General features: G+C 40.9%; 7 protein-coding genes across 7 annotated transcripts; 1 reads left to right on the forward strand and 6 right to left on the reverse strand.

Annotated features, from left to right (window-relative positions):
• Positions 1–423: 423 nt before the first annotated feature.
• On the reverse strand, positions 424–1,438 carry N7516_008932 (uncharacterized protein; the record flags this gene model as incomplete). The annotated part of the gene is made up of 2 exons (XM_057221651.1): positions 424–1,148; positions 1,255–1,438. The coding sequence occupies 2 exons, from the start codon at positions 1,436–1,438 to the stop codon at positions 424–426; spliced, it is 909 nt and encodes a 302-aa protein (XP_057071923.1).
• Positions 1,439–2,390: 952 nt separating this feature from the next.
• Positions 2,391–4,233, reverse strand: N7516_008933 (uncharacterized protein; the record flags this gene model as incomplete). The annotated part of the gene is made up of 5 exons (XM_057221652.1): positions 2,391–2,911; positions 3,130–3,225; positions 3,279–3,463; positions 3,511–4,079; positions 4,126–4,233. The coding sequence occupies 5 exons, from the start codon at positions 4,231–4,233 to the stop codon at positions 2,391–2,393; spliced, it is 1,479 nt and encodes a 492-aa protein (XP_057071924.1).
• A 1,357-nt stretch (positions 4,234–5,590) lies between these two features.
• N7516_008934 (uncharacterized protein) lies at positions 5,591–5,941 on the reverse strand (the record flags this gene model as incomplete). Its single annotated transcript, XM_057221653.1, has 1 exon — positions 5,591–5,941. The coding sequence occupies one exon, from the start codon at positions 5,939–5,941 to the stop codon at positions 5,591–5,593; it is 351 nt and encodes a 116-aa protein (XP_057071925.1).
• A 1,720-nt stretch (positions 5,942–7,661) lies between these two features.
• N7516_008935 (uncharacterized protein) lies at positions 7,662–8,007 on the forward strand (the record flags this gene model as incomplete). The annotated part of the gene is made up of 3 exons (XM_057221654.1): positions 7,662–7,779; positions 7,836–7,894; positions 7,942–8,007. The coding sequence occupies 3 exons, from the start codon at positions 7,662–7,664 to the stop codon at positions 8,005–8,007; spliced, it is 243 nt and encodes an 80-aa protein (XP_057071926.1).
• Positions 8,008–8,024: 17 nt separating this feature from the next.
• Positions 8,025–9,608, reverse strand: N7516_008936 (uncharacterized protein; the record flags this gene model as incomplete). Its single annotated transcript, XM_057221655.1, has 2 exons — positions 8,025–9,246; positions 9,295–9,608. The coding sequence occupies 2 exons, from the start codon at positions 9,606–9,608 to the stop codon at positions 8,025–8,027; spliced, it is 1,536 nt and encodes a 511-aa protein (XP_057071927.1).
• Positions 9,609–11,594: 1,986 nt separating this feature from the next.
• Positions 11,595–12,545, reverse strand: N7516_008937 (uncharacterized protein; the record flags this gene model as incomplete). Its single annotated transcript, XM_057221656.1, has 1 exon — positions 11,595–12,545. One exon carries the CDS (start codon positions 12,543–12,545, stop codon positions 11,595–11,597), a length of 951 nt encoding a protein of 316 aa, XP_057071928.1.
• A 5,273-nt stretch (positions 12,546–17,818) lies between these two features.
• On the reverse strand, positions 17,819–18,688 carry N7516_008938 (type 1 glutamine amidotransferase; the record flags this gene model as incomplete). The annotated part of the gene is made up of 1 exon (XM_057221657.1): positions 17,819–18,688. One exon carries the CDS (start codon positions 18,686–18,688, stop codon positions 17,819–17,821), a length of 870 nt encoding a protein of 289 aa, XP_057071929.1.
• Between the last annotated feature and the right edge of the window lie 7,086 nt (positions 18,689–25,774).

The raw sequence follows: 25,774 nt of genomic DNA on the forward strand, positions 1-25,774 counted from the left end.
GGAGGAATATGTCCCAGGTGCTGAAGTTCAGAGACAACAATTACGACACCTCCTCGTGATGACTTTTCTTCTTTCATTCCCTATGTCAAGGTTGTCAAAGTAAACCCAGCAGCTCCTATCGTTCTCTTTTCTATTGCCTAGAGGGAAAGTCGTAGGTGCTGAATAAATAAAAGGTTGATTACTATGCTTAGGAGAATCGACAATAGCAATAGCAGTGGACTGTCTTTTCCGCCATAAATTAAGTGAAATTGTATTTTACCCCACTTGCTTGTTTCATTTTCTGATTTTTGTTTCCTTCATCGACCTTCACCTTGGCCGTCCTAGCAGGCTTCGTTAAAACAAACCATTTGCATAGTATGGGAGGAACAATACGAAAGTAACGTTATATAGATATATGTTATATATCGATTCCCCAATATATTTCTAGGTAACTTGAATAAGACATAGATCAGAAATAACCTCAGCAGCCTGCCGATACTGCTGCTTCCAACATTTTTCTGTAATTTGAGAGCAAGTATGATTGTCATTCGGGAAGAGCCCATTTTGGAAGCGCGACAAGATCTCTTCATCGTCTTCCAAGCTATCAAGTTCAGGAAAGACCTCATGTCCGGTCATAATAAAGTAGATAGCAGAACCAAGCGCAAAAAGATCGGTCGCCACACATGCATAATCCCCATGAACTCGAGGCTGATATGACTTTGAGCACTCCCGAGAGAGCCCATCCAATAAAGTGGTGCCATCGGCGGACTTCAACATTCCCTGAAAGTCTGCAAGTAATATATTGAGACTCCCATCTAGTAGTAGATTCCGAAGGTTTATATCACAGTGGATGATACGTTTTCCATGGATGTAACTGATTGCTTCGGCAGCTTGTTTGCACCAGAGTAGCCTCCTACCGAGAGGTATAAACGACTGTGATGTGAGATAGTCATTGAGAGAACCATTTGATGCGCGTTGTAGGACGAGTCCATTTTCTGTCAGGCCTTTTAAGGCGATAATACGGGGATGGCTTCCAAGGACCTCAAGAAGCTGGGCCTCTATCTGGATGCTCTCGCAGTCGCCGGGAATACATGGATATTTCAAGACCGTAGACTCATCAATGGCTCCGACGAAACACTCGCCACCGCGACCGATAATCTCCGAAACCCCTGGGGGTGATATCGGGGAACTTCGATGATTTCAACATGGGACATAGTATCTGTATGTTCATTGCAGCTATCCTGCAACAATTAGCAATCGACGAAGTCAACAAACGCCCCTTATGACTTACAATTGCCGAGGTTTGTGGACAAGACGTATCATCCGCTTCAGAGTCACTAACATGCTGTGTCCGACCTCGCAAGGCCTTGATTGAACCAAAGATAATATCTAAGGGGTACCACATCGCTAGGAACAGACAAAGAATGCGGGAAGAAAGAATACGTAAGATAGATGACATGTTGCGAAGAGGAGATGTGAAGGTGCCTTGGTGACCTAATATATGAAAGGGATGACTATACAAACCATGCAAACTATTAGTTATGACTGATATTCTGACTAATCCACACATTCTCCCGAGGTCAGTGACCCGCTTTATGTGTGTAGGGATTAATTACCTGGTCATGTGATTTCATGCCCAATGCCACGTGAGCCTTCTTCTTCCAACCCCTCCCCTCCAATCTAGCGCGACTTGGAAATATTTCAGCTCATGGTTAATCTATCACTTTTTCTCGAGGTATGTTGCGCTATATGATCACCGGAAACGTTGCTTTATTCGTTGACTTTTGGAAAGGCACTCGTTGCTGATTTTCACTACCTTACTCGGTAGTTACGACTTCCAATATGACTCCCCGCCAACTTCCTCCCCCGCCGAAGAGATTCGCAAGGAAATAAAAGAAATTATACCTGAGACAGCCATATCGGAACAGCCTTCTGGTGTTCAAGCGAGCGTCCTCGGCGTAGACGAACATGGGGCCAAGACCTATGGAGGAGCATTACTTAAAGATAAGATAATGCGTATGAAGGACGAGATGAATATCAAAGGTGTACGTGCTTCGAATTCCCTTGTCAGGTTACTAGGCTGATAAATTGATAGCGCTGGGGTTATCGTTTGGTATATTTTTTGAAGCCGACGAAACTTATCAATGAGGAACGGAAGCATGGATATCTCATACCTCTAACAGACCTCACCTTAACACCTGGAGGTGTACTGGAAGAGGGCCGTTACACCTACATCACGGACGATCCGATGGTGAGTTCAGGCGCAACTGCTGTATTTATTCTGCCTTATTGATACCGAAGCGCCAAATTTTTATGCATGTGTTCGGCGCCGTGTTCCTCAATTCTACATTCAATCTATTATTATAAAATGAAGTGTCGATAGATTAGGGGTTAAGTACAAATGGAAAAAATTAATTCACAGAAACAGGCACAGTGAATTGTTGGTAGGAAGGGTTTTGTGGTTGATTCGACGGTAAATCATCCGGCATTTGGGTATACATATTGGAGGAATCTCTTCCAGCCACGAGGCTGTCATCAAAGGTACCGGAAAATGGTTGCCGAAGCGCTTGGCTATCCTCATATTGGTTGAACATACTCTGTGTCCCAGTCATGGGTTGCGAGCCCCCCAACCCGTCCGGTACCTGTAGCGGCTCGATGTTTTCGAACAAGTGGAATGTAGGCTGCGAGCCCCCCAGCCCGTGCGGTACCTGTAGCGGCTCGATGTTTTCGAACAAGTGGAACGCAGGCTGCGAGCCCCCCAGCCCGTGCGGTACCTGTAGCGGCTCGATGTTTTCAAACAAGTGGAACGCAGGCTGCGAGCCCCCCCAGCCCGTGCGGTGCCTGTAGCGGCTCGATGTTTTCAAACAAGTGGAACGCAGGCTGCGAGCCCCCCCAGCCCGTGCGGTGCCTGTAGCGGCTCGATGTTTTCGTACTGATTAGATGTGCTTTCAGCCACAGTCCTAGTCCCCGGACCATGTAAGCAAAATTCTGATTGTACCGAGTCTGCATTTCTTTGTAGATTTGGTGCACCAGAAGCCTGATATGTCGTCCTACTATTCCAAGAATAGGTACTTTCCGATCCTCCTGAGGAAGGTACCGGGGATACAACAGCAGGGCATCCTGAGCTTGGATTGGTGTTACCAGACGGACATGGGATCGTTGGTGCGTTTGTCCCCTGATCGCATCCCGGATATGAGAATTTTGGGTTTTGTATCCTAAAGGATTGAGTGTGCTGCAATTCCCAGTCTATATCGAGTTGTTAGTATGTAATGGGGAGGAGAAACATTCAGTCTACTGACCTGAACCCAGTTCGGATAAGTGGAAGTGGGAAATTGAAGATTCCATTTTCTCCCACAGGTAGTTGAAAATAGTTTTGCCTAGATTTTGCAATCTTTCCCAGCCGTCAACTTTTAATATACCGCGATGCCTAAGCAGGCGAATCTCTTCTTCCCGGGTTGGTCCGGCTAATGGCAATGCTCTTATGCTATAAAGGGGTCAGTTATTGTCAATATATTCACTCATGAAACTCACACTTCGTCGGGAATGTCGTCAGGCAAGCAAAACAAAATACCAAGATGTGCATTATCCAGAGACTTGGCTCCACTGGTGTCCCGGCACAATGTGTCGATTCGCCTCCCTTCGTCTGTCCACCGAGAGACCCGCTGCCTAATCAAACCCAGCTCATCCCCAGCCTTACTAGACTGGGATATAATTCGTGCCACAATCTCCACATTGCCAACACGCAAGTGATTTAAGCATAGCCTCTCTTTCAATCGATAGAATACCACCTTCCAGAATCGTAGACGTATGGTATCTATCTCTGTTCTCCGCTTCAATCCAGATATATATTTGTAGGATCCGGCAAGAGGATCTCTTCCAAGTTCAAGAGAAATACCACTATCCTCTATGAAAAACAAAGAAGGATTATTTTCCCAGAGGTGTAGGTTGGCTGTGAAAGCCTGAGGTATCGTTATCGTTGACTTGTTCGGTGCCTTCCGCATTTTCTTAGAGCTTCCAGATCCCTTATCTGGATGGTGGCCGATACTTCTTCTAGTTTTCAGAGGAATACGCGCCCATAGTTGTCGGATAGAGTTAATAAACTGATCAATATTAGTTTTGGTTGCCCAATCGGTATGGCAAACGTACCTCCTGTTCGGAGAGCACTGAAGCAATATTATCTTCCCCATCGTTCTCAGCCTTCTTACAGGCTATTTCAAGGGTCTTGATGATAAGTTTGCTTTGAGAGAGGCCCATGGCGAAAAAAAAATAAATGAGTCGGTTGTCCTGTGAAAAATGAAAATGGAAAGGGGGCGTTTATTCGAAGTCAGTAGGGAATTCACGTGCTCTCGTACTTCTTTCTATCATACTCTTGAACTGCAGACGCACTAAAGCAGAGATGCGCAGTCCCCATCCAATCATTTGTATATCTAGCCGCCATGGTGTTTTAGTTGCTATTATTCCAAATGTATTCACTAGCGGCATAACGATTTAGATAATTCTTTGGAGTACATACCACAGTCAAGAGGGCAGTGCTGAAAGAGGGGTAGGTTTTTTTCTCTCGCTGTTAGCGGCTAATGGTATTCGCGAAAGCGTACTCCATACCTGGGTCCAGCATAGCACAGACCATCACGATATATTCCAATTCTCCCAATTTAGCCACAAAGCACTTCTTCCTTGTTGCTAAGATCAACACACTCTTAGGGGGCAAACATTCGATTGGATCTTATATAACAACTAGTGGTGACTATACGCAGATGCCAAAGGGGGATCGGCCTAACGTCGAGCAAAAATGGAGTCGAATTTCTGAGAACGGATTTTATTCGATTTTATATATTGTGATCGATAATAGTTTGAGGGTATATATCCGTAGCGCGTAGAGTCGGTAGTAATATCGTCAATAAAATATTACCACATTCCATGCTAAAAGTGGAGCTCAATTCCAGCGATACACGTAGGGCCCATAGTCCTAAGTCCAAAGAAGAATCCCGGGCGCGAGCCATAAAGTACCCAAATAACAGAGCTCTCGCATGGCTGTATACATATGCCAAGGGTTCAATGTTTCAGAGCCTACGACCATATCCAATGAAATATCACTGTAGCCTCACAGAGCGGCCTAAGCGGCCAATATGCTAGCCTAGAAAATTCTCGCCCCACCCACGCGCGCCCCCTCTATCCCGCACTCACCCTGGGTGCGCAGGGCGATGCCAATCAAAAGCGGCGTCATATGAACTATCATACAAACTTCATAGAACCTTTGCGAGTATTGACAGTAAAGCTATATACCTCAAGTGCTCTTGCTCTTCTGTCAATACTTTAGAATCTGTGCCTATCAGACATTAGTGTCGTATTATGTCTTGTGCATTAGCGCAGCGCCAAAATTCTGTGGGATCCAATCTCTAGGGAAATCGTGGCAAAGGGCCCAGCATCAAGTAACTCGAGACAAAAACAACGCCATGGCTATCCCTATCAAAATACGAAGCACTTCACGAGAATAGGGGCTGTCGGGCATTTCTGAACTACCGCCATATCGCTATTTTCCTAGGCCCTACCTTATTTAAGACGCCAAACCGACACACATTTTATCACTTGAATCAATCCCAGTTTCCTCTACTCAATGTAGGATATCGATCCCAATGCACGAAAGGAAGTCAACGACGCGCTTATTAGCTCGGGCAGCGCTGCCGTCGGGCAGATGGTTGACACCGGCAACTCCTCTGTTCAGAAGCGTCAAAGGAACAAAGAGGAGAACGAGAGACACAAGGCCGCTGCGAGAGCTGCTAAGCAGGAAGCAGATGCTGCTGTTAGTCCACGAACCCTTTATCTCAACACTCAGAAGTTGAAGTTCCCAATCCTGTCGTGTACGAAGACCACCGCAAGCGCCTCCTACACTTTCGCTGGGCTTTGTTGCGGCCATCACGAGATGGCGAGTGTCGTGGCCGTTTGGTCGACCGCCTGTCTCCATCCTCACAGGCTGTAGATATATTTCGCTTATGGTGTTTTCGGCGTCCCACCTGTCCTGAGGATGCGTCCTGAGAAAAGTCTTCAAAGCGTGAAGACTGCTGTGAAGACTGTTCAGGAGGCATTTCAGACGGTGAAGGTATAGAGGGGTGATGAGAAACCTCTGGAAGGAACGTCATGAAGTAGGCTTGTCGAGGACCGTGAGTCTGGATACGGAGAACTCCGCGACCGAAAATCTCTTGTGTTTGATCTAATGAGACAACCAAACCACCCCCTGAGGGGGTTTGGGTCTGATTAGGGCATTTCCTGACGATATCATTGCTCGGGGTTAAGACGTTTCCCTTTGCCCTCTTCGATGTTTTTAGAGGGTGCCCCCTTGCCTTGAAATGGTGTCAGATCTATTACGTCGCCCTTTGAAGTGAGCTTTTCCCTCCGTCGCAAGAAAATATGTAAACCAAGCTTTAAATCCTCCATTGTCGAAGAAGATTCGTGATGTTGCTGTTTTTTGAGCGATGCGCGTTTCTTGGATTTTTCTCTTCATGCCTTTAGGGATTTTTTGACGAGTCCAGTTGTTTTTGAGTTGTTCCTCGAATATCTCAACTGCATCTTTGATTATTGATGACTTTGTTGAGGAGGTCTCAATCGACTGTATTGAGGTTTGATTATCAAGTGTCTCCTCGGTGGAGTTCTGAGACGAGGATTCGACGTCCATATCGGAAGGACGATGGTCCGTTGAAGGTGATTTGTAGAAGCAGCTTGAAAATTCTAGTTAGCATGATAAAGGGGAAAATTACCGTCTTATGTTGCTGATACAGAGTACGTTTACATGTGATGATGGGTAGGGTTAAGCCAAATTTATTCATGTCTTGTAGGATAATTATGTACCATGCATGAGGCTGAGGGAAATTAAAATCGTATCTTGCCTAACCCAGCTGCAGCGCTCATTGGCTCAAACTCGGTTGCCGTCACTTGACTGTGTTGGCCTGGTCGCTTTGAATGGGAGGTCGACCAATAATTGATTGATGTGTTTAGTTGATAGGTACGCTCCTAATGAGCGGGGTAACTATGAAGGGTAAAGAGTACACTTGATCCAATACTCTCCCAGCAAGCTATGCATTGGGAAATCCCATACATTTCTGGGTCTGAGCTCCGCCCGAGCCCCGCCCGCTTAGACGCCACGTTACTGCACTGCATTGTCCGCAGTTACCATACATGCGTTAGCGGCTGCCACGTCACGAGCTAGTTGAGCTGAGTTTGGTTGGCTGTTCCATGCTGCAGTCGCTGCAAACACTCATACTTTGCAGGTGAGTCCGCCCCCCCCTTCCCCATTTAACAACTGTAGACCCGCATATCGCATACATCCTGTCGGACTGGCGAATGCTTTTGTGGAAAGCCTGAACGCAAGTGGGGAATGATTTAATCGAAGCGCCAATAACACCCGGTTATTCACCCGAAAGTGGCATTCGTATGTTTCAGGTTGATAATCATGGATCATGGAGGGAGACCCAAAATAATACTGGCCACTACTACATCCTTGTCTCACGGCCTATGGTGTCAATTTTATCTAGTGCTGCCAACTGCCTGATGGGTAGCCTCGGCGTTAAGCGTCCATACTATGTGGAAGAAATGTTGTGAGAGGCCAGTGCGAAAAAATAGTGAATATAAATGTGGCGCCGTGCTCCTGGGAACTAGAATATAGGAAAGAATTACAGCATTTGAACACCATGCCTAAGAGACGTCCCCAGCCATCGACCCCACCAGATCTTCCAACCCCACCAACTGGCGCGGAAAAGAGAGAATACTACACCGCTGGTGCCGCAGTCTGGTACTGTCGTGAGGGTAGTAGGTCAAATTGATACCCTAGGTCTAAAGTGAGACATCAACTAAAGCTATCGCAGAGACTGAATGGCGCGAAGGCACAATTGATTCAAGTACATCAAGCACCATATTGCAAACGGTATTTACCCCCAAACAATGTTTGATGTGCAATCTAATTTTGAGAAGGTGAAAGATGATGAGACCAATGATCTGTGGGATGTCCCAGTTGAGCGCATTCGCTTGAGATTTTGATGTCTGGTGTAGACTCGTCAAGACATGTGTTCCCAGTCCTGCAGGAATTGTTGAATCCACTTCCATAACTTGGGAGAAGCGATAAACATATCTTTCCGAAGTCTCGGCGGATGATTGGCAGTAAACCGCGTTTCCCATTCCGACATGAGTGTCAGCTTTTTAGCTATTGTCTCTCTGAGATCTTTGTTTCGAAAATAATCTTTTTCATCCTTTTGGATTTTCGAAAGTGGCTGATCCTCCTGTTGCACTTCGCTATAAAGCCGGATGTAGCGAGGCGAACTCCACTGTCGTAAGAAGTAATGGCCCAGGTCCTGTTCAGGTCCATAGGCAAAGTGCCAAACCGTAGCAAAGAGGTTGTAATCACTGATTGAGTCTAGGTTGAGGAGTCGGTTTAATCTCCAGGAGACTTGGCTCCGCTCCAGGGATTCGTGATATCTATGGATCGACCTCTCTTCCATCGAAGCAGGCATAGCAGAAATGAAGCCATCTATAAAAGGTATATATAACTCCGAACTAATTTCGTCACGGTATTGTGGCAATCCCGGTGTGGTTAAAAGCATTGATTCAGGAATGGATGAAGCGAATGCCCAGTCGATGATACAGGTGATGTTATAATCATCATCAACGTATATGTTATTGACACTCAGATCAGGGTGGCATAACGGAAAAGTCTCCGAATTGATAGTTGGGAGTTCAAGTTTCCGTATAATGTCGCGGAGAGCGTCGCCTGCGATGATATAATCCAATCTGTTATTTGACGAGTCGGTCTTGCCTCTAACGGCCACAAAGTCGTTCCATAGGTTGACTGCGCTCTCATATTGTATCCTGGATTGATAGTCGTCCCGCGAAGGAACGGGTGCCACAAAGCAATGATGTGACAACTGCAGAATTTCTGCATGCTCTAAGAATGCAGAAACAAGGCTATCATAGAACTTAGCCTCGGACGTGAAAGGTCCTCGTGGGATCTCTAAAGAGTATCGTCCATGTAACATGTGACCACGTGAGAGACATTCCTTGATTTCGAAGGTTTCATCTTCAAAGAGCGAGCCTATTTTATCGAATCGCAACTGCGAAAGCTTCCAGGTAATACCGCCTAACTGGGAGAGAATTTTGGCTTTGCTAGGAGTCTCTAGGTCAGGTTGAGGAGAACCGGCTGATCTCCAAAATTTTGACAGTGGCTTGCCAGGCGCCTCACTCATAAAAATGAACGGAATACCGATGTCATTATCGGACGAAGCACTATGATAGATTAGGACTAGAAGATTGCGGTCTGGGAGATTTCGTTACCAATAGTCGTATACTTCTGGAACTGGAATATCGCTATGAGCCCTGAGGTATCGGAGCGTGGCAGCTTCACTTGCCAGTAGCTTTATTCCCATTTCCATTGGCATAAACGTTCTAGAGTGTGGAGATCTAAAGACCCATCGTACCCTATCTTCAAACGAAATAAAGATAGCCCAGTTGAAACTTCCCGAGGCGGGACGTTGATCGGGGTCACAAGCACATGGAACACCCTGCCGCAGCGCGCTCGCTTGACGGCACAGAGCTTGAAGGTCAAAATCAGCGTATGTGAAGATGTCGGGTTTCAGATTTGGCGACATGTTGATGGAAGAAATTCGGTAAGGGAAGGAAAATGAGGTCAAAAAGGATATAGGTCTGTTGCGCTTGCAGGTCAAAAGAGTTCCAGGGATGGATGGTTTTAGTTCTGCTTCAAATGACCTATCCCTAAAAGCGGTGAGAGTAGAAACAAACATAACAAAAACAGGAGAATTGCTGATCATCAGGAAAGTCCCTCAAAGTTACAACTTCAGCACGTCCCAATCCCGAAATTTGTGAGGGGTTGAAAACATGTGACCGACTTCCAACCCGGACGTCAGACGTCTTTGTTTTCCATTTGGGGCGTCATAGCGACATGTTTTGGCTTCGTAGCATACCGACCGATAAGATTGAGTGGATGGCAGGGAGAGAGGGGTAATATACCTGGAAAGCGCAAGTTAGTGCCTTATCTTGCTTTTCGGGTCAGTTAGAGCACCGTCAATGCAGCTGGTGCACGCCGAGTAATATGGGAGAATTCTTCAAGCCAGATATTGCATATTCGTGTCAGTGATTCCTTAGTCTTATTTAAACAAGATCGTCGCTTTGGCTAGTCTCAGCTTCGTTCATGCCCAAATAATCAGGGCCTGGGTCATATGCATGAGGCCATGGCATATGCAAACAAGTACTTTCAAACTATTTTGGCAGTATCCGCGCCTCACGGCTGCCAGGCACCAACGAGCCTTGTGGGTGACGTCCATTGGCTCAATATGTTTGTTTCTTGTTTTATTTGGTTTGACTACTCTGGCCTGTATACAAACCAACCTGCAGACGCAAATTGTGACGGTACGTACCGTGACTAAACTGCCATCATACACTACTCACGCGTTATGTAGCTCCAAATTGCCATAATAAGCCTAAGGCAGGCGGTTCTATCATTTTGCCTTTTCCGCGCTCCAGGAAACACCATGGATGTTTTACTTTCAAATGAGCATGTCCAACAATAAGAACAGTGTACGATGTAACATGAGGAAATCGGTCGGGGAGTTGTGCAATGTAATTGCAGATAAACTACGTGAAAGCACAGAGATGAACCACTTCAGTACTAAACAAACCTGTAGCGTTAGCATGCGGCTTCTTTGTGGCGAGAAATGACGCAATACCTTAGACTACGCTAGCCAATAATATATGGGTAGGATGGGTCGACCAGCATTTGGTGGACCAGGCGATTCTAGTCGTTATGCTCATCAAGGTCCAGGGCGCGTGCGGCATTTTTGTCATTGAGCCATATGACCGAACTGTGATTTCGAGTTTTCACCGACTGGGTGGAGAGGGACCGGAGAGACCGACTATGACGACAGCTGGACGTTTGGCCAGGTAACCAAGACTCATTCTATGGCCAGGGCTGTGCAATGCAACCTCAGGTGGGGCGGTGGGAGAGGTATATGCAGCGTCGAGGGCATACCGGCATTTTACAGATTTTAAGGGAGGCCCGCGGAATCAGAGACGAAAAAGGCGCACTGGCAGAGGGAGACCTAGATATCTTCGTAGCATGGTGCTCATTCAGTGCCCTAGGGAAGGAGTAGGATCATCGACACGAAAGAACATGATGCTGTATCATCCCAGTGGTTACGCTTCTGGGTGACAGGCATTGCAAGTTAGATGTCGGATCAAGCGGCATCTCCGGTAAAAATGAAAGGGGCAGGTCAGGCTGAAAGCAAATGTGCAGTAGTCGGTGGGGGCCAGAGTAAAAGAAAGGGGGCGGCGATGGGTGCAAGATAGAGAGGTAGGAAGAATGAAAAAGTGAGAGAAAGGGAGCAGCGAAGACGGATCATTTACATCGGAGGGCATTGGAGCTTACGGGACAGCGTATTGGGGCGCTAAACCCAAAGAGGCAAAACTAACCCGATAGAGTAATTCACAGGTCCGCCGTTTACAGAGTACACAAAGCTGCACTTAATGCTTATATTGAAACAGATGGCTACGGAGGATGTTGTATACAGCCAAAGGTCGACAGGCGCGAACCAAGAAATATCCCGACAGTAAAGCCTCTCTCATTCGCGTCTCCTCGGTTTTCCAGACCGAGAGCTGGCCTTGCGGCGTAATTTGGTTGAATAGTGGACTTGAAGGGATGACATATTTCGGCCTGGGAAGTGAGTCGTAATCTCAGACCATGACATTGCCTCTTTTTCCTTTAGCCGCACGAGCAGCGCATTCTCGTCCGACGTGTATGTGTGTTTCCCTGGGATAACCGCCGTGTGGGCTCGAGGCAGCATCGGGCTAGGGTCGGGTACGAAAGTAAAGAAATATGCCGGTTTTAGACCAGTATTAGATTCAAGCGTGAGGATAGCACTCCCACGTATACCCTGGATAGCACCAGAGCAATGAGATGAAATAGGAACGGAAGATTCCGAAGGGTCGGAAAGTGGCCTGATTGAAGGTCTCCTTTTCTTCCTCTTTTGACACGGCTGTGCTGTGTCATACGTGGTCTTCTCGTCTTGGTGGATGCTGGTGCCTCGACCTGAGCGGAGTCGCTTCTTGCATACTGCCGCAGCGGCCCTTGTGCTTGTCCTAGCGGCTCCTTGTTTCCAAGACGTTGACGGTATAACCACAGCTATCGACGGGTAGTGTATCGGGGGTTTGGAACTCAGTGTCGTTCGAGCTCGAGGACATGTTGATGTAGAGCGAGCCGTCGGCGGAGAGGAAGGCCTAGATGTGGCTGATGTGTCTTCAGCAGTGCTGGGATCTTCAGCCCGCTCAGAAGCCTTGTTTGCCCTTGAGCATGGATTTTCACCTAGGTTAGATGTCTGACTCGGCTCCGAATCATTTTCGTAGTCCCCACTGTCTGAACTGTCTGAGAGCTCTATGGTAGATAACTTCCGCTTGGCTAATTCTTGCTGAAAATCACCCACCACAGACAGGTTGCTAGAGACACAGTTCGCTTGTTCGGGTGCAGGCACGGATGGGGTCACACAGGGTGTGCAAGAGAGTTGAGAAGTCTCCATTTCTTGTGTATCAGGAACAGCGTCTACAATAAAAAAAAGTCAGATAATGAGAGGATGATGGCCGAATTTCAATGTGTTGTGTCAGCTTACCCGGTAGATCATCTCCTCGCATATCAGGAGGAATAGGGTCTAGGTGATTTGGCCCTGCAGGACACGGAATTGTTCTCACGGAATCTGTCGATAGCACTGGATCTGAGAAAGCCAGCGCGGAACTTCTACGATCCAACGGAATGTCACAGGCAGCTGGTATATATGTTGTCACTGGGGGTCCGACATCTTTCGTCATTTCAGGCGGAGTGGGTCCATAGACATGATTGATCTCGAAGTCAAATAGGTTCCACTCATGAGTTGTACCGGTCAGTGGCGGTGACTGTCCTAGGGGTACCTCACACGGTCCTGGACAGAAGCCGAACCCAGTGGGAAAAGGCTGCTGGAGGTATCGTGGCACATGAGCTGGGGCGTGGTTGGGGGGCACGCTTTTTGCACTGGTAGAAAGCGGCGGGCGACTTGGGCCATGGTAGAACTCGATTTGATCAAGATCCACCCTCATTTCCTAGAAAGTGGAAAGACACAGCGGAGACACAGCGGAGGTAGAAACCAATAGAGAATGAAGCAAGCTTGAATAAGAGAGCAGCGGTCACTGGGCTGGTATGTCCACGTCCGTTCTAAATGATATCCAAAGAATGGGAAAAAGAGGTCAGTCATCCTTTTTAATACCTAGGCGCCGCCAGGGCATTACTGGCTGAGGAATCATGCAGTATATCGCCTTACGGACCCCACACAACCGAGAACCACGACAGCACTGCCTCGTTGATACTATTCGCTGCTTGCGTCGGGCGATCACTTGAGAGTACTCCGGGCGAACCTAGCCAACCGGCCTCATCAAAGAGTGCCTTGGGTTCGTAGTACCCACCGTGTAACGTTACAGCCTCTAGGACACCTCAGCTGACAATCGATGGATTGGGAAGAGATTGGCAAGAAAAACTCCCTTAATCCGAGCGGCAGCCTAGGATTCGCCGATCACGCAAGCCGATCATGCAAGCCATCAATTTTATGTCATTAGGATGATTGCGATGTCTCAGCTTAGCGCCAGAGCTCCTTGAGGCATTTTTGCGGTTGGATAGAGAGCGGAAGCGGGTCTAGCGAGCGACTTACCGGTCTTTCAATCAGGGGGCGGCTGAAAGAGCAAAGGTGACCGTTTTGGGGCGCGCTGCGTGGCATTCGCGAACCGAAGCCTGAGACAAAGAGCGGCCAGTAGTCCTCCTACATTGGCTCTTCAAATGTCCATTTATCAAGCAGTCCGAGGGTGATATCTATACCAATTGAAACAGCGACCCTGTGTAGCGTACATTATGAAACGAAGAATGTATTAAGCCATACAGAACTGGGAAATCAAGGGCGATCCCGGTGACTCGCATGGCCAGACCAACCGAGCCGTTCGAATTTCCGCGAGTGGGGAAGTAGGCTGTGCTCAGGACCTAGGGTTTTTCAGCTGGCAGGGGCCACGTCAGCCGACTAGGGAATGGCGACGGTAGAACACAATGGAAGGGGAAGGGGGAAAGGGTGTGGGAAAGAAGAGAATCACCGTCGAGCGACGCACCGCGGGTTATATAGATGGCGGACGTCGCGAGACGGGCGGTGCGAGACGGCAGATCCCGATCGGGGCTAGCGTGGGGCCCCAAACCCGTTGCGGACGGGCTAAACCCCAGGTGGACGGACGCGATGCCGGATCGGGCAGCGGCCCCACGGGCGCTAAACCCGACGGAGGGGGGCGCCGAAACAGGCGGCGGGCCAGCAAATCGCAATTCTACTTAATTAGATAATAATCTAAAAAAGAGTATTTTAGCTAGAAAGCTAATACCTAAGAATCTTAATTTAAATAATAACGCTAAGGTACTTTATAAAGAAAGTAATCTATATATTCTAGATTTTATAATTAAGAAAGGTAAATAATCTTATAAAGATCCGAAGGTTATAATTAGATTAAAGCTAGTTCTATAGGTTTTTATTACTAATAGATAGCTAGAGGTAGTAATTTAGATTTTAAGATCTATAATTTAATAGAAGTAAGCTTTTATAGATCTAGATATACTAAGAAGAGTATAGATTATACTACTTATACTAAAGCTATTAATTAGAATATAAGAGATTAAAGATTAATCTCTTTTTTAATAATTAAATTTCCGGAAGTAAGTTAAACTAGCTTATCTTCTACTACTAAAAAAGTAGATTATTTAATAACTAATTTATTAGTTAATTCTTTAATTAATATATCGACGTCTAGTTTTTTAACTATAGATTTATAAGATAATTTAATATTATATAGTTAATTATATAGATAGTAGACTATTACTTCCGCTAGTCTTATTATAGCCTAGAAAATAAATAGTAATATTTCTAGTTTTAGAGGCTATTCTAGAGTCTCTAGTTATTTACTAGTCGATTAAAAAGGATAATAGTAACTATAAAGATAATAAATATAATAATTTTATTTATTAAGGATAATATATATAATAAGCTACTTATAATATAGAAGTTTTTATATAATAGGCTATTCCTACTTTTTTTTAGTATTTATCTAGAGTATTTTAGGAGGATATTCTATAGGAGATTTTTCTATAAGAGATTTCTCTATAGGAGGTTTCTATATAGGAGGTTTATAATCTTATTATTTTAGAGGAAGAGTAAGTAGTAATTTAGCCTAATTCTTATTAGATTTCTAAGCTTATTTTTAAATTATATATAGAGATAGTATCTAAGGTCGAATTATCTTAGGAGGTCTTAGTTAAAATAATTACTAATAATTTTATTACTAAGATAGCTTCTATTTTATTAGAATATTTTATTCCTTAATAATTAAGCCGGACGAGACGATCGCCTAAATAATACGATTTTTTTATAGAACTTACCGAGACTATATTAATTCTAAGAATAAAAATAAAACTAAAATAAATAAAATAACTAAAATAAATTATTATAAAAATAGATATTCTATAGGATAATAAAAATACTAATAAAGAATTAGATAATAATAATAATTAAGATAAAGAGAGACTTATAAAGTCGAGAGTTATTATAAAATAGAGTACTCCTTTTATTTATAATAGTAAGTCTTTATATATTAAAGATATTATTATTCTCTAGTCTTATAGTAAGGCGATAAATTCTCGATTTTTAGACCGCTAGTAAGTAGCGATAGAAGATTAGTTTAATAATATTTATATAAAAAGGACTTTTAATATTATTTATAAACTACTAGAGGTAGTACCTCTACTAAATTAATAGATTTTTAATCTTAAAATAATAAAAGATAATCTTATTTATAGTTTTAAAATATATTAGATAGTTTATAGGAACTACTAATAGAAGAAGGAGGATTTAATCTTCTATACTCTAGTTATTTAGAATATTCTTATAAAGATTATTTTTATACTTATTATATAAAAAGATTATAAATAGCGTTAATTTAATATAATAGCTATATATCTTAATACTTTTTATAAAGATTAGGAGATAGTTTATATTATTTAATTAATAGGTTTTAAATACTCCGAACTTAATATCGGAAGTAAAGGTTAAGTTTATTAATTATAGTAGATATTATTTAGCTTTTATAATTCGGTAACTTTATAAAATAAGGAACTTAATAGAAGACTAATTAAGATTAGATTTTATACTCTTAATAATAATCTATATATTTATATTAAAATATATAATAGTTTAATATAGTTTTTTCTTATTTATATTAATAATTTTATTAGTATAGCTCCGATTAATAGAGAGGTTAAGATAATTTTTTAATAGGTAAAAGGTTAGTTTAAGATTAAAGATATAAGAGAATTATTCTATTTTTTTAGTAGTATTATTATCCGGAATTATAATAAAAGAATAATTTAGATAATATAATAAGTATACTATCTAGAAGTACTTTATTTAGTAGAGATATAGATATATTCTCTAATCTCGATTCCGCTTTTTCTAAACTATAAATAAGATAATAATAATAAAGATCCTAATACTCTTTTAGATTAAGAGGGGTATATTTTATTTAGGTCTCTAATTAGTAGGTTTAACTAGCTAGTAATTAAAACTAAGCTTAATATTAAATTTAGTATTATAAAGTTAAAATATTATTCTACTTCTCTAACTACTAATAATTTATAGGTAGTCTATACTATCTATAAATATCTTAATAATATAATATATTTTAATATAATATTAAGAGGGGTAGATAATACCTTATTTTTTATATATACCGATATTTTATATAATAATTAGTATAATTTAAAATCGATAGAGGGTACTATTTAATTTTTTAGTAGCGTATCTATTATTTAGTACTTAAAGAAATAAAGTATTATAACTCTATTATCGATATCTATAGAATAGTATACTCTAGATCGACCTACTAGGGATATCTAATAGATTTTAAAGATTACTAAGGTACTTAATCTTTTTAAGATAGATAATCTAATTATTATTTTAATAGATAATATTAATATTTAGTTACTAATAAGTAAGAAATTATATAAGAATAGTATATATTAGCTTAATATAAAGTAGTTTTTCGTTAAGGACGCTATTTTCTAGAAGAAGATCGATCTATAGCGCGTCGAGACGAAGAGTAACGTCGCCGACGGGTTTATAAAAGCGCTTAATAAAGAAGTATATATAAAGTTTATCTAGATATTAGGTCTTAATTGATCTATATACTAATTTTACGGGTAGATATAGGTTTATATTATATAGGAAATAGTAGAAAATGAGAAAATAAAATAGAGAGTTTTTATTAGTAGAGATAAAGAGATATGGTAACAGTCTTCGTCCTAAAGGGGGGTGTTGGAGTCACGTGACGGCTATATAGGGCCGTAGGTGATCCTGACCCACAGAACTCAGGATATTGTTAGACAGTAGCTAGTTTTTCTTCTCTTCTTTTCTTTCTCTCCAGAGTCTACAAATCTAATCCTTTGAGGTTAACATTCATTCCTGCATAGCCTGCATTCCATCTGACAAGAACTCTGCATTTTCTACATAATAGAAACTGCTGTTTCTGTGCGGTTATGACTAAGCTAGATTACATAATCTGTATGGTATCATCCCATGTATGCAACCTTGCAATTTGACATATAACTAGTAGACTATTAAGCATATAATCACAGACTATCCTCTATTATATGTTTCTATATATATGCCGTCACCTATAATGTAGGATTCTAAATATATTACATATCATAACCCGCGTACCGTAACTCGACTCTCTCGCTGATTGATAATCATGAACAACCGCGATCATAGCCCATTCCATCGTCATCATACACAAAAATCCGCAGTATAGCCTTGGCAACCTCAACACCATCGTGCTCCAGATGCGCCGTCTCGGCCGCCCGATCCGCATGCTCGAGGTCCTTGATCCCACCGCCATCCACCCTGATCTGGATCTGTCGTTTCACCATGTCCTCGTCAAAGGCCAAATGCGCCTGTGTAGTGAATAGCCGGTTCGGGATGTATAGGCCCTGAACAGGTGTATGCTCACTACGGCCCCAGCACGCGACCTTGGTATCCGGGGAAAGCATGTCGGGTCCCGCGGACGCGGGCGTGGGCGGCGAGACGACATGGTCCTGGTGCATCTGGTGCAGATGGACGTTGTCCTCGCGCGTACGGAAGAGGCGCTGGCCGACGGATGTGAGTGTGATGCGGCAGTGACCGAGTTCCCAGTCTTGCGAGGGCGCGGGCTCGACAGACCCGCCGAGGAGACGGGCGAGGAGCTGGTGGCCGAAGCAGACGCCCAGGAAGCGGAAGTCAGGACGCTTGATCCAGAGTGTCTTAAGAAGCTCCAGCAGCTTCAGGATCCATTCATTGTTCCCGTGGGCATCGTACACGCTCCCCGTAATGAGCAAGCCGTCAAACCGGTCGAAATCTTGCACGGTTGGGATCTGGCCACCTTGTTCGGACACGACAAAGACTTGGTCTGTCTCTACGCCCAGAGGCGGATGATGGGCGGCTCCGGCCTTGGTAAAGTGATTGTGTATAATCTGGCCAAAGGAGCCGCGCTCCGAGTACGTGTCTGGGTGAGGCTTGTCGGTCTCGAGGACCATAAGGCGTATGACAGGTGCTGATTCCGTGGGCTTATAGGTCCGATCCATGTTGTTTGTTCGTTTGGTAGTATGGTCTTAGTGGCAGGAAATCCCGCGACTTAAGAAGTCCCAGGTCGGGTTAAATAAATACGTCATTATGACGCTCACCGTTAATTTTGGTGGCTGCAACCTATGCCTGATTTCTGCCTGATTTCATGGCAGAAAATTAAATTACAATCACTAAGACAAGTACCCAACCCGGACCTCAACATGTTGGATATATCCAAATAACTGGGTGTCTTTCATTCCTAATATTGCTTTCAATCTGAGATCCTTTCCAGGGATCATGTTGAATCCAGGATCTAGGGCATGGTTCCCATGTCCTGAGTCGCTTTTAGGAGTCAAATTATATAATCTTCATTGACAGAAATCTGACGTCTTGAAATGTATGCACCTCAGGGCTGATATGGAGAACTCTGCATTTTCTACATAATAGAAACTGCTGTTTCTGTGCGGTTTATGACTAAGCTATGATTACATAATCTTCTATGGTATAATACCATGTAAATCCATGTATGCAACCTTGCAATTTGACACACCCCCCAGCTCTTAAAGCCTATATTTTCTTGGCTTTCAGAGCTGCCAATCCTTCATTTTCTCACTTCTTTTCCACTTCTTCTAGGTGAATCAGATGCCTAATTTCTCTTATCCCAATTATCTCTCGGAAGAGATGCTGCTTCTATCTTAGAAGCGCCTTTGTAAGTCCATCTATAGGCATCGCTGCAGTTAGAACCTAGTCTATATTGACTCTACCTATACTAACTTCCTACTTTATCTAGGATCGATTGATATCTATATACCGTAGCTTCGTATATATCGTCGATCCTTCCTTCGTTAATAGATCGACTGTCTACTGATTGTCGTATATAATAGATAAGGAATGATCTAGTTAGAAGCCTAGTGCTTTAAGGACTCGGCGCTACTATTAGACGGTTTTTCCGGCTTCTACTAGAGTAAGAAGCTCTACCTTAGTTATCGATGTTATTACCGTCTTCTACTTCGATACTTTCTAATCGATTAGACCGCTATATAACTTATAGATATAATCTTCCGAACTCTTTCTATCTTTATTATCTCTAAACGAAGTATCGCTTATAAATTTAACTAACTTTATAGTAAATTAGAGACCTTTTAATTCTTCTAAACCGAGGTTTTTATTTAGTAAAGAAGACTCTTTTTAGTTTGATTGTTCTCTAATATTATATTTAATAGCCTAGAACCTAGTTTTATAGAGATATTAAATCACTCGGTCGATAGTATTAATATACTTCGGACTAGGATTTATTAGAAACTTAGCTAGTTTAGCTATAGCTTTTATTATATTTAGCTAGGAGATAGTAGTAGTATACTAAGTAGATCTAACCTTAGCCTAGAAACTATAAATCTAACTTAGTAATACTACTCTATTATATAAAAGAAGGGGTTTAGTAGCTAGGGGAGATCCTACTTTCTTAGTAGTAATTAAGCTATACTTAGCTACTATACTTTTAATATAACTATCTTAGTATAGCTAGAGTTTTATCTAATCTCTATCTCTAATAATATAGATATTTAAGAACTAGTTTACTTCTAGTTCTTATAATTCCTATTACTTCTTAATATCGTTATCTAGCTTAGCTACCTATTTAGTATAATAAAGATCTAGATAGTTTATAATAATAATATCGTCTATATAAAAAAAGACGATAATACTATTCCTAATAAAGATATACGGATCTTCCGGTACTAGGGTAAGGTCTAGTTTTACTAGTATCCTTATTACTTCTTACTACTATAATTTTAGTAATATTTATAAGCTATAGAGAGCTCTATAGAGTAGCTAGTATTAACCTTATACTTTAAATCTTTATAGGTACTTAGTATAAACTTTACTTTAGAGTATTAAGTTTAGAAATATAGTAACTATATCTCTCTATATTATATTAAGGTCGAATACTACTACTAAGGTAAAGATTATTCTCGCTATTTTAATAGCTAGGATAGCTACCCTTTTCTCTTTTATTAATATCTATTAAAGATTACCTTTAATATAGATTCTCGCTTTAAACTTCTCGAGAAATCTATCTATATCGAATTTATAGGTAAAGACCTATTTTAAAGGTAGTATTTAGATTCCTCTCTAACTTTAATTCGGAATAGGCATTTTAGTATAGGTTTCTTTCTTCTTAAGTATTTAGACTTCGAAGCTTACCGCTACTATAAATCCTTCTCCGAACTAGTACTTTTTAATCTATACCTAGTTCTTTAGTAGCGGGGGAAGTTTATCTCGGTAAAGCTTCTTATCGAATCTTTTACTTATACTTATAGAGAAGATATAAAGTAAGCTTAGTAGATTAAGAGATAGGTAGGTAGTATAATCTAGATCCGTCCTTAGTCTCCTAGATCTACTACCGGTAATAATATTTAATATATCTATATTACCTAATATATCTCTTAGTACTTATTAGGATAATAATACTTAGGAGGACGCTCGATAGGACGGGTCTTAATAGAACTACTCTCGATAGAACTACTCTCGATAGGATAATAATAGTATTAGTAACGGCGAGTATACTATCTTCTTTTATAGCTATCTCTCTATCTCTACTTTATTATTACTTACTTCTATATTTATATCCTTATCTACCCCCCTAGTTTCGATCGACGGGATTATAGAGATCGGATCTAGTAACGATAATACCTCTCGGGGCTCTAGATTCGATAGAATCGGTAGGTTTAATAATAATAATAATAATTTTAATAGTAGTAGGGAGGATAGTATATCTAGGAAGCTTCTTAGAAAGCTTCCTAGTAGGCCTCTCTATAGATTTATTTGCTCTCTTAGTCTAATCTCCCTTAGTCTAATTATTAATTACGGGGTAGGTAATCTAGCTACTTCCTTTCTAACCTATAGTAGGGTTCTCTACCTAACCTCTTCTTTATTATTATTTCTATTATTTCTATTAACTAGATTATTAGCTATAATATTAGCTATATTAGCTATATTAACTATATTATCTCTAGCTTACTTAGTATACTTAGTTTTATTATATAGTACTATCCTAGCTATCGATCTAGGTATCTTTATCTAGGTACTAATCTTAGCCTATATTTTATTATTAGTAAGTACCTACGGCTAGTTCTAATTATTAATATCTAGTCCGTCTATTATAGTATTAATAGTATCTTCTTCCTTAGGTATCGATTTTAAATATCTTTTTAATTTATCGAAAACGGTATTTTTAATAACGTCTACCCTTCTATTACGGCCTTTATAGGGGAACTATATCTTATATAGATTCTTAGAGATATACCCTACGAGATATCCTATCTCTACTCTAGGTACTATCTTATCCGACTATACTCTCTTAATAATTCTCGAGTACGTTAGATAGCTATATAACCTTATATTTAAAAGATTGATTTCTTAGTAATAGATACTATCTAGTACGGTATACTTTATTAGTTCTTTCTAAGGTATAATCTATTAATTTCTAATCTTTATCGGAGTCCTATTAAGGATATATATTACTATATATATTATCTCTAGTTATAGGTTCTTAGGGAGATCTATATTATTAATTAGAACTCTAGTAGTTCTTACTACTATCTCTCTAGATCTCTTAGTAGGACTATTTATCTCCGGTAAGCTAGCTAGCGAATACTTAATTATATATTCCTCGGCTTTTATTATTATTTTAACTTTAAGATCTATACTCCGCTTATTATTATAGTAGAATACTCTAATCTCGATCTTTAGCTAGTTCTTAATTAATACTAAGAACTTCCTAATAATAATCTAGTAATCGTTCTTCTTAGTATAGGTAAAGATAAAATAATATCTAATATTATTAAGATAAAAATACGTTAACTAAATATACCTATTATAAGCTACTTAATTCTATACTAGGTTAAAATAGATCCTTCTAAAGATACTATATATCTCTCTTATCTTCCGGCGAGAGATCTACTTTAGGGTATCTATTAATTAATAAGTTTTATATACTTACGTTTCGTTCTTATTAGGATTATTTTTAATAGTAATCCCCTTAGTTATCTCTACTAGCTTAGTAAGACGTTACTAACTAATATAGCCTAGGCGTCTATACTAAGTTTAGATTAAAGCTTCTAACTTTAGCTTACTTATTAACTTTTTTATAGTAAAGGCTAATTCTTTTCTAGTTAGTTATTTTAATTATATTAACTTCTAATCCTAATATACTTAGTATACCGGTTTCTTAGTTAATTTAATATAGTTCTTCCGGAAGTTTATTACTAGCCCTACTTTTATTATTAATCTATTAGATATTAGATTACTATAGAAATTAGGCGAGTACTTAGTATTATATAACTTTATTTTAACTACTTTTCTATTAATAGGGCTAATACTATAGATTATTATAGTACCTACCCCGTTAATACTCGTTTCTATATCTCCTATCCTAACGCTACTCTATATATCTTCGAAAGTTTTAAATAACTCCCGATTATTATATATATATATCTACGCTCCGGTATCGACTATCTATCTCTATCTAATTAGTTCGGCTTTATAGATTTAGGTAGATATAACGATAGTAGAGATTAGAATAGCTTACTTACTAGCCGCTAGCTTACTTATTTAGGGCTTACTTACCTAAGGCCCGCCGGCCTATAGCTTAGTTTCCTAAGACTTACCTATCTTTAGTACGCCGGCCTATAGCTTAGTAGCTTATATAGAGAAGAACCTATATAATAAGTTATCCTCTTTATTATTAAGGGTAGTATTTGCTTACTACGCTGTCTTCCTTTATTATATTAGGTTTTCTTAATATCTCTTATTAACCTAGGCTTTCTAAGTAGGGTTAGCCTTTATAGCTTTCTCCTATTTCTACTTAGCTTCCTTATTTCTAGTATATCTAGAAGGCTTATCCTTATTAAAGATATCTTAATACTTCTAAGGTAGGTAGCGTCTATAATTCTATCTATATAGATATAGCTTTAATTTAAATAGTAGTTCTTTAGCTATCTTTATCTTAGCTAGCTTTACTTCTTCGTAGTCTTACTATATCGAAAAAGTAGCTTTAGAAATACCCCTTTAATTAGTAACTAGCTTACTATAGGTAATCTTCTAGTAAGCTTTATACCGGTTAAGAAGCTTAGTAAATCTAATATCTTCTTTATCTTATAGTCTTAGAGTCTATATCTTATAGAATCTAGGTAATATTACTAAGATAGTATTAAGGAACTAAGTCGAAGCGTTATTTACCTCTAGTATTCCTACTCTTTTATAGCTTAATTGAACTATCTCCTAGTTTAATAACTATTTGTTAATATTTATATTTTTATCTAACCCTCTATCTAGGCTTCTCTATTATTAACGGAGCCTAGTAGAATAGATTAGATTATACTCTAAGGCGAACCTTTCTCGAAGGTTTCGGAGTAGACTATATAGAGTTTTATAGTCTATAATAAATAGCTAGAAGTTTATATAAACGCTATTCCGGATTGCCGTTATAATTATACTTAACCCCTTTTTTTCCTAGGTATAAAGTGTATTCTTTATCGACTAGTTCGATTAAATCACTTTATAAGTATCGACCTATTTATCGCTATACTTTTTCTCCGCTTCTTTAATCGATATAATCTCTACCGAAGCTTTCCGTATCTCCGGTTCTTTTTCCTTACTAGGATTATATAGCTCCTAAACGTTAAATTGTACTACAATCGATTCGATATTAGCGATCTATATATCCTAAGTTTCGGTGTCCTTAAGGATAACGTGGGAGGATAGACCCGCGGAGAGATAATCGGCCATGATTTGGACAGATTTCCGATTTTTTTCGATTTAGGGGTTGCTTCGTCGCTAGGTAAATTACCTCAGTATCGATTGGAAGCAGGGTTGATCTTTGAATTAATTAATAGAACAAAGCCGGGCTCATAACTAACAGAAATCTGACGTATTGAAATGTATGCACCTCAGGGCTGATATGGAGAACTCTGCATTTTCTACATAATAGAAACTGCTGTTTCTGTGCGGTTTATGACTAAGCTATGATTACATAATCTTCCATGGTATAATACCATGTAAATCCATGTATGCAACCTTGCAATTTGACATGATCTTCGCTAGGGACGAGTGTAGATTATATGTTGTTATTAAGCCCGCGGCAACTGGCATGCACACAGAAGCTAAGATTATAAAGGGGGCATACTAGTAGCCGAACGTCGTAGTGCCGATACCCTGAAGGAAGAGGCCGAGCATAATTCCGATAAGGATGGGGATCATCAGGTGGCCGGAATCGAGAAGATTGAAAAGTGGTAATAAGCATACTGTAGTCAAACACTAGACAAGAAATCATACCTCCGATCGAACGATTTGATAGTACGTTGGTACCTAGGTACCTAGGTACCACTCCAAGATGTTTGTCATCGAGTTAGTGCAGTACCTAACTAGGTAGGTACAGGTAGGCTCTGACGTTAACCTTGGAAGGTAAGGAGCGCTAGTCCCGTTATGGCAGAGTTGCTCCCAAGGTTGCATTTTCCAAAGTCGGGTAGTTACACCTGAACATCGACGCCTCCGGGGCCGCACTCCCGCTGAGTCATCAGGTGTGGACCGCCATCTATAAAGAGTTGATACAAGTGATATTCCCTCACGCACCAGATTAATAAGGTTAGACCTGTATATAAAACGGGATTTAGGATTGCTGTCACATCTATAACAGTATGGGAAATTTGTTTATCAATAGTATTATTACATCATAACAGCTAATACAAGCCCATGATTGAATATCGACTTGTGTGGAAATAATTGCTACACACGCTATGAACTAGGTTAATCGAGGCAGTTTACTCCCAATTGCAGGGCTTCCTTGCCAATACGCGGGAAGCTACTTATATTGATTGAAAGTGCCCAGGTTGCACATCACCACTTAGGTGAATATAATATATCATCGGGCAGACTAGACCTCAGGATAGCCCACAGACCCCATAGCCCAGACCAACCCAACCCACCAAATAGTCTGGTTTTTGGGCCTATGCCTCAGCCCATCGGTGGGTTATGGGCCCGGAGCATAGGACCATAGAAATAATGGGGGCCTATGATAGGGGCCCATTATGAACCAAACAATATAAACA

This window comes from Penicillium verrucosum (genome assembly GCF_028828655.1).
Source record: "Penicillium verrucosum strain IBT 35672 chromosome Unknown utg000003l_segment0_segment0, whole genome shotgun sequence".
Lineage (NCBI taxonomy): Eukaryota > Fungi > Ascomycota > Eurotiomycetes > Eurotiales > Aspergillaceae > Penicillium > Penicillium verrucosum.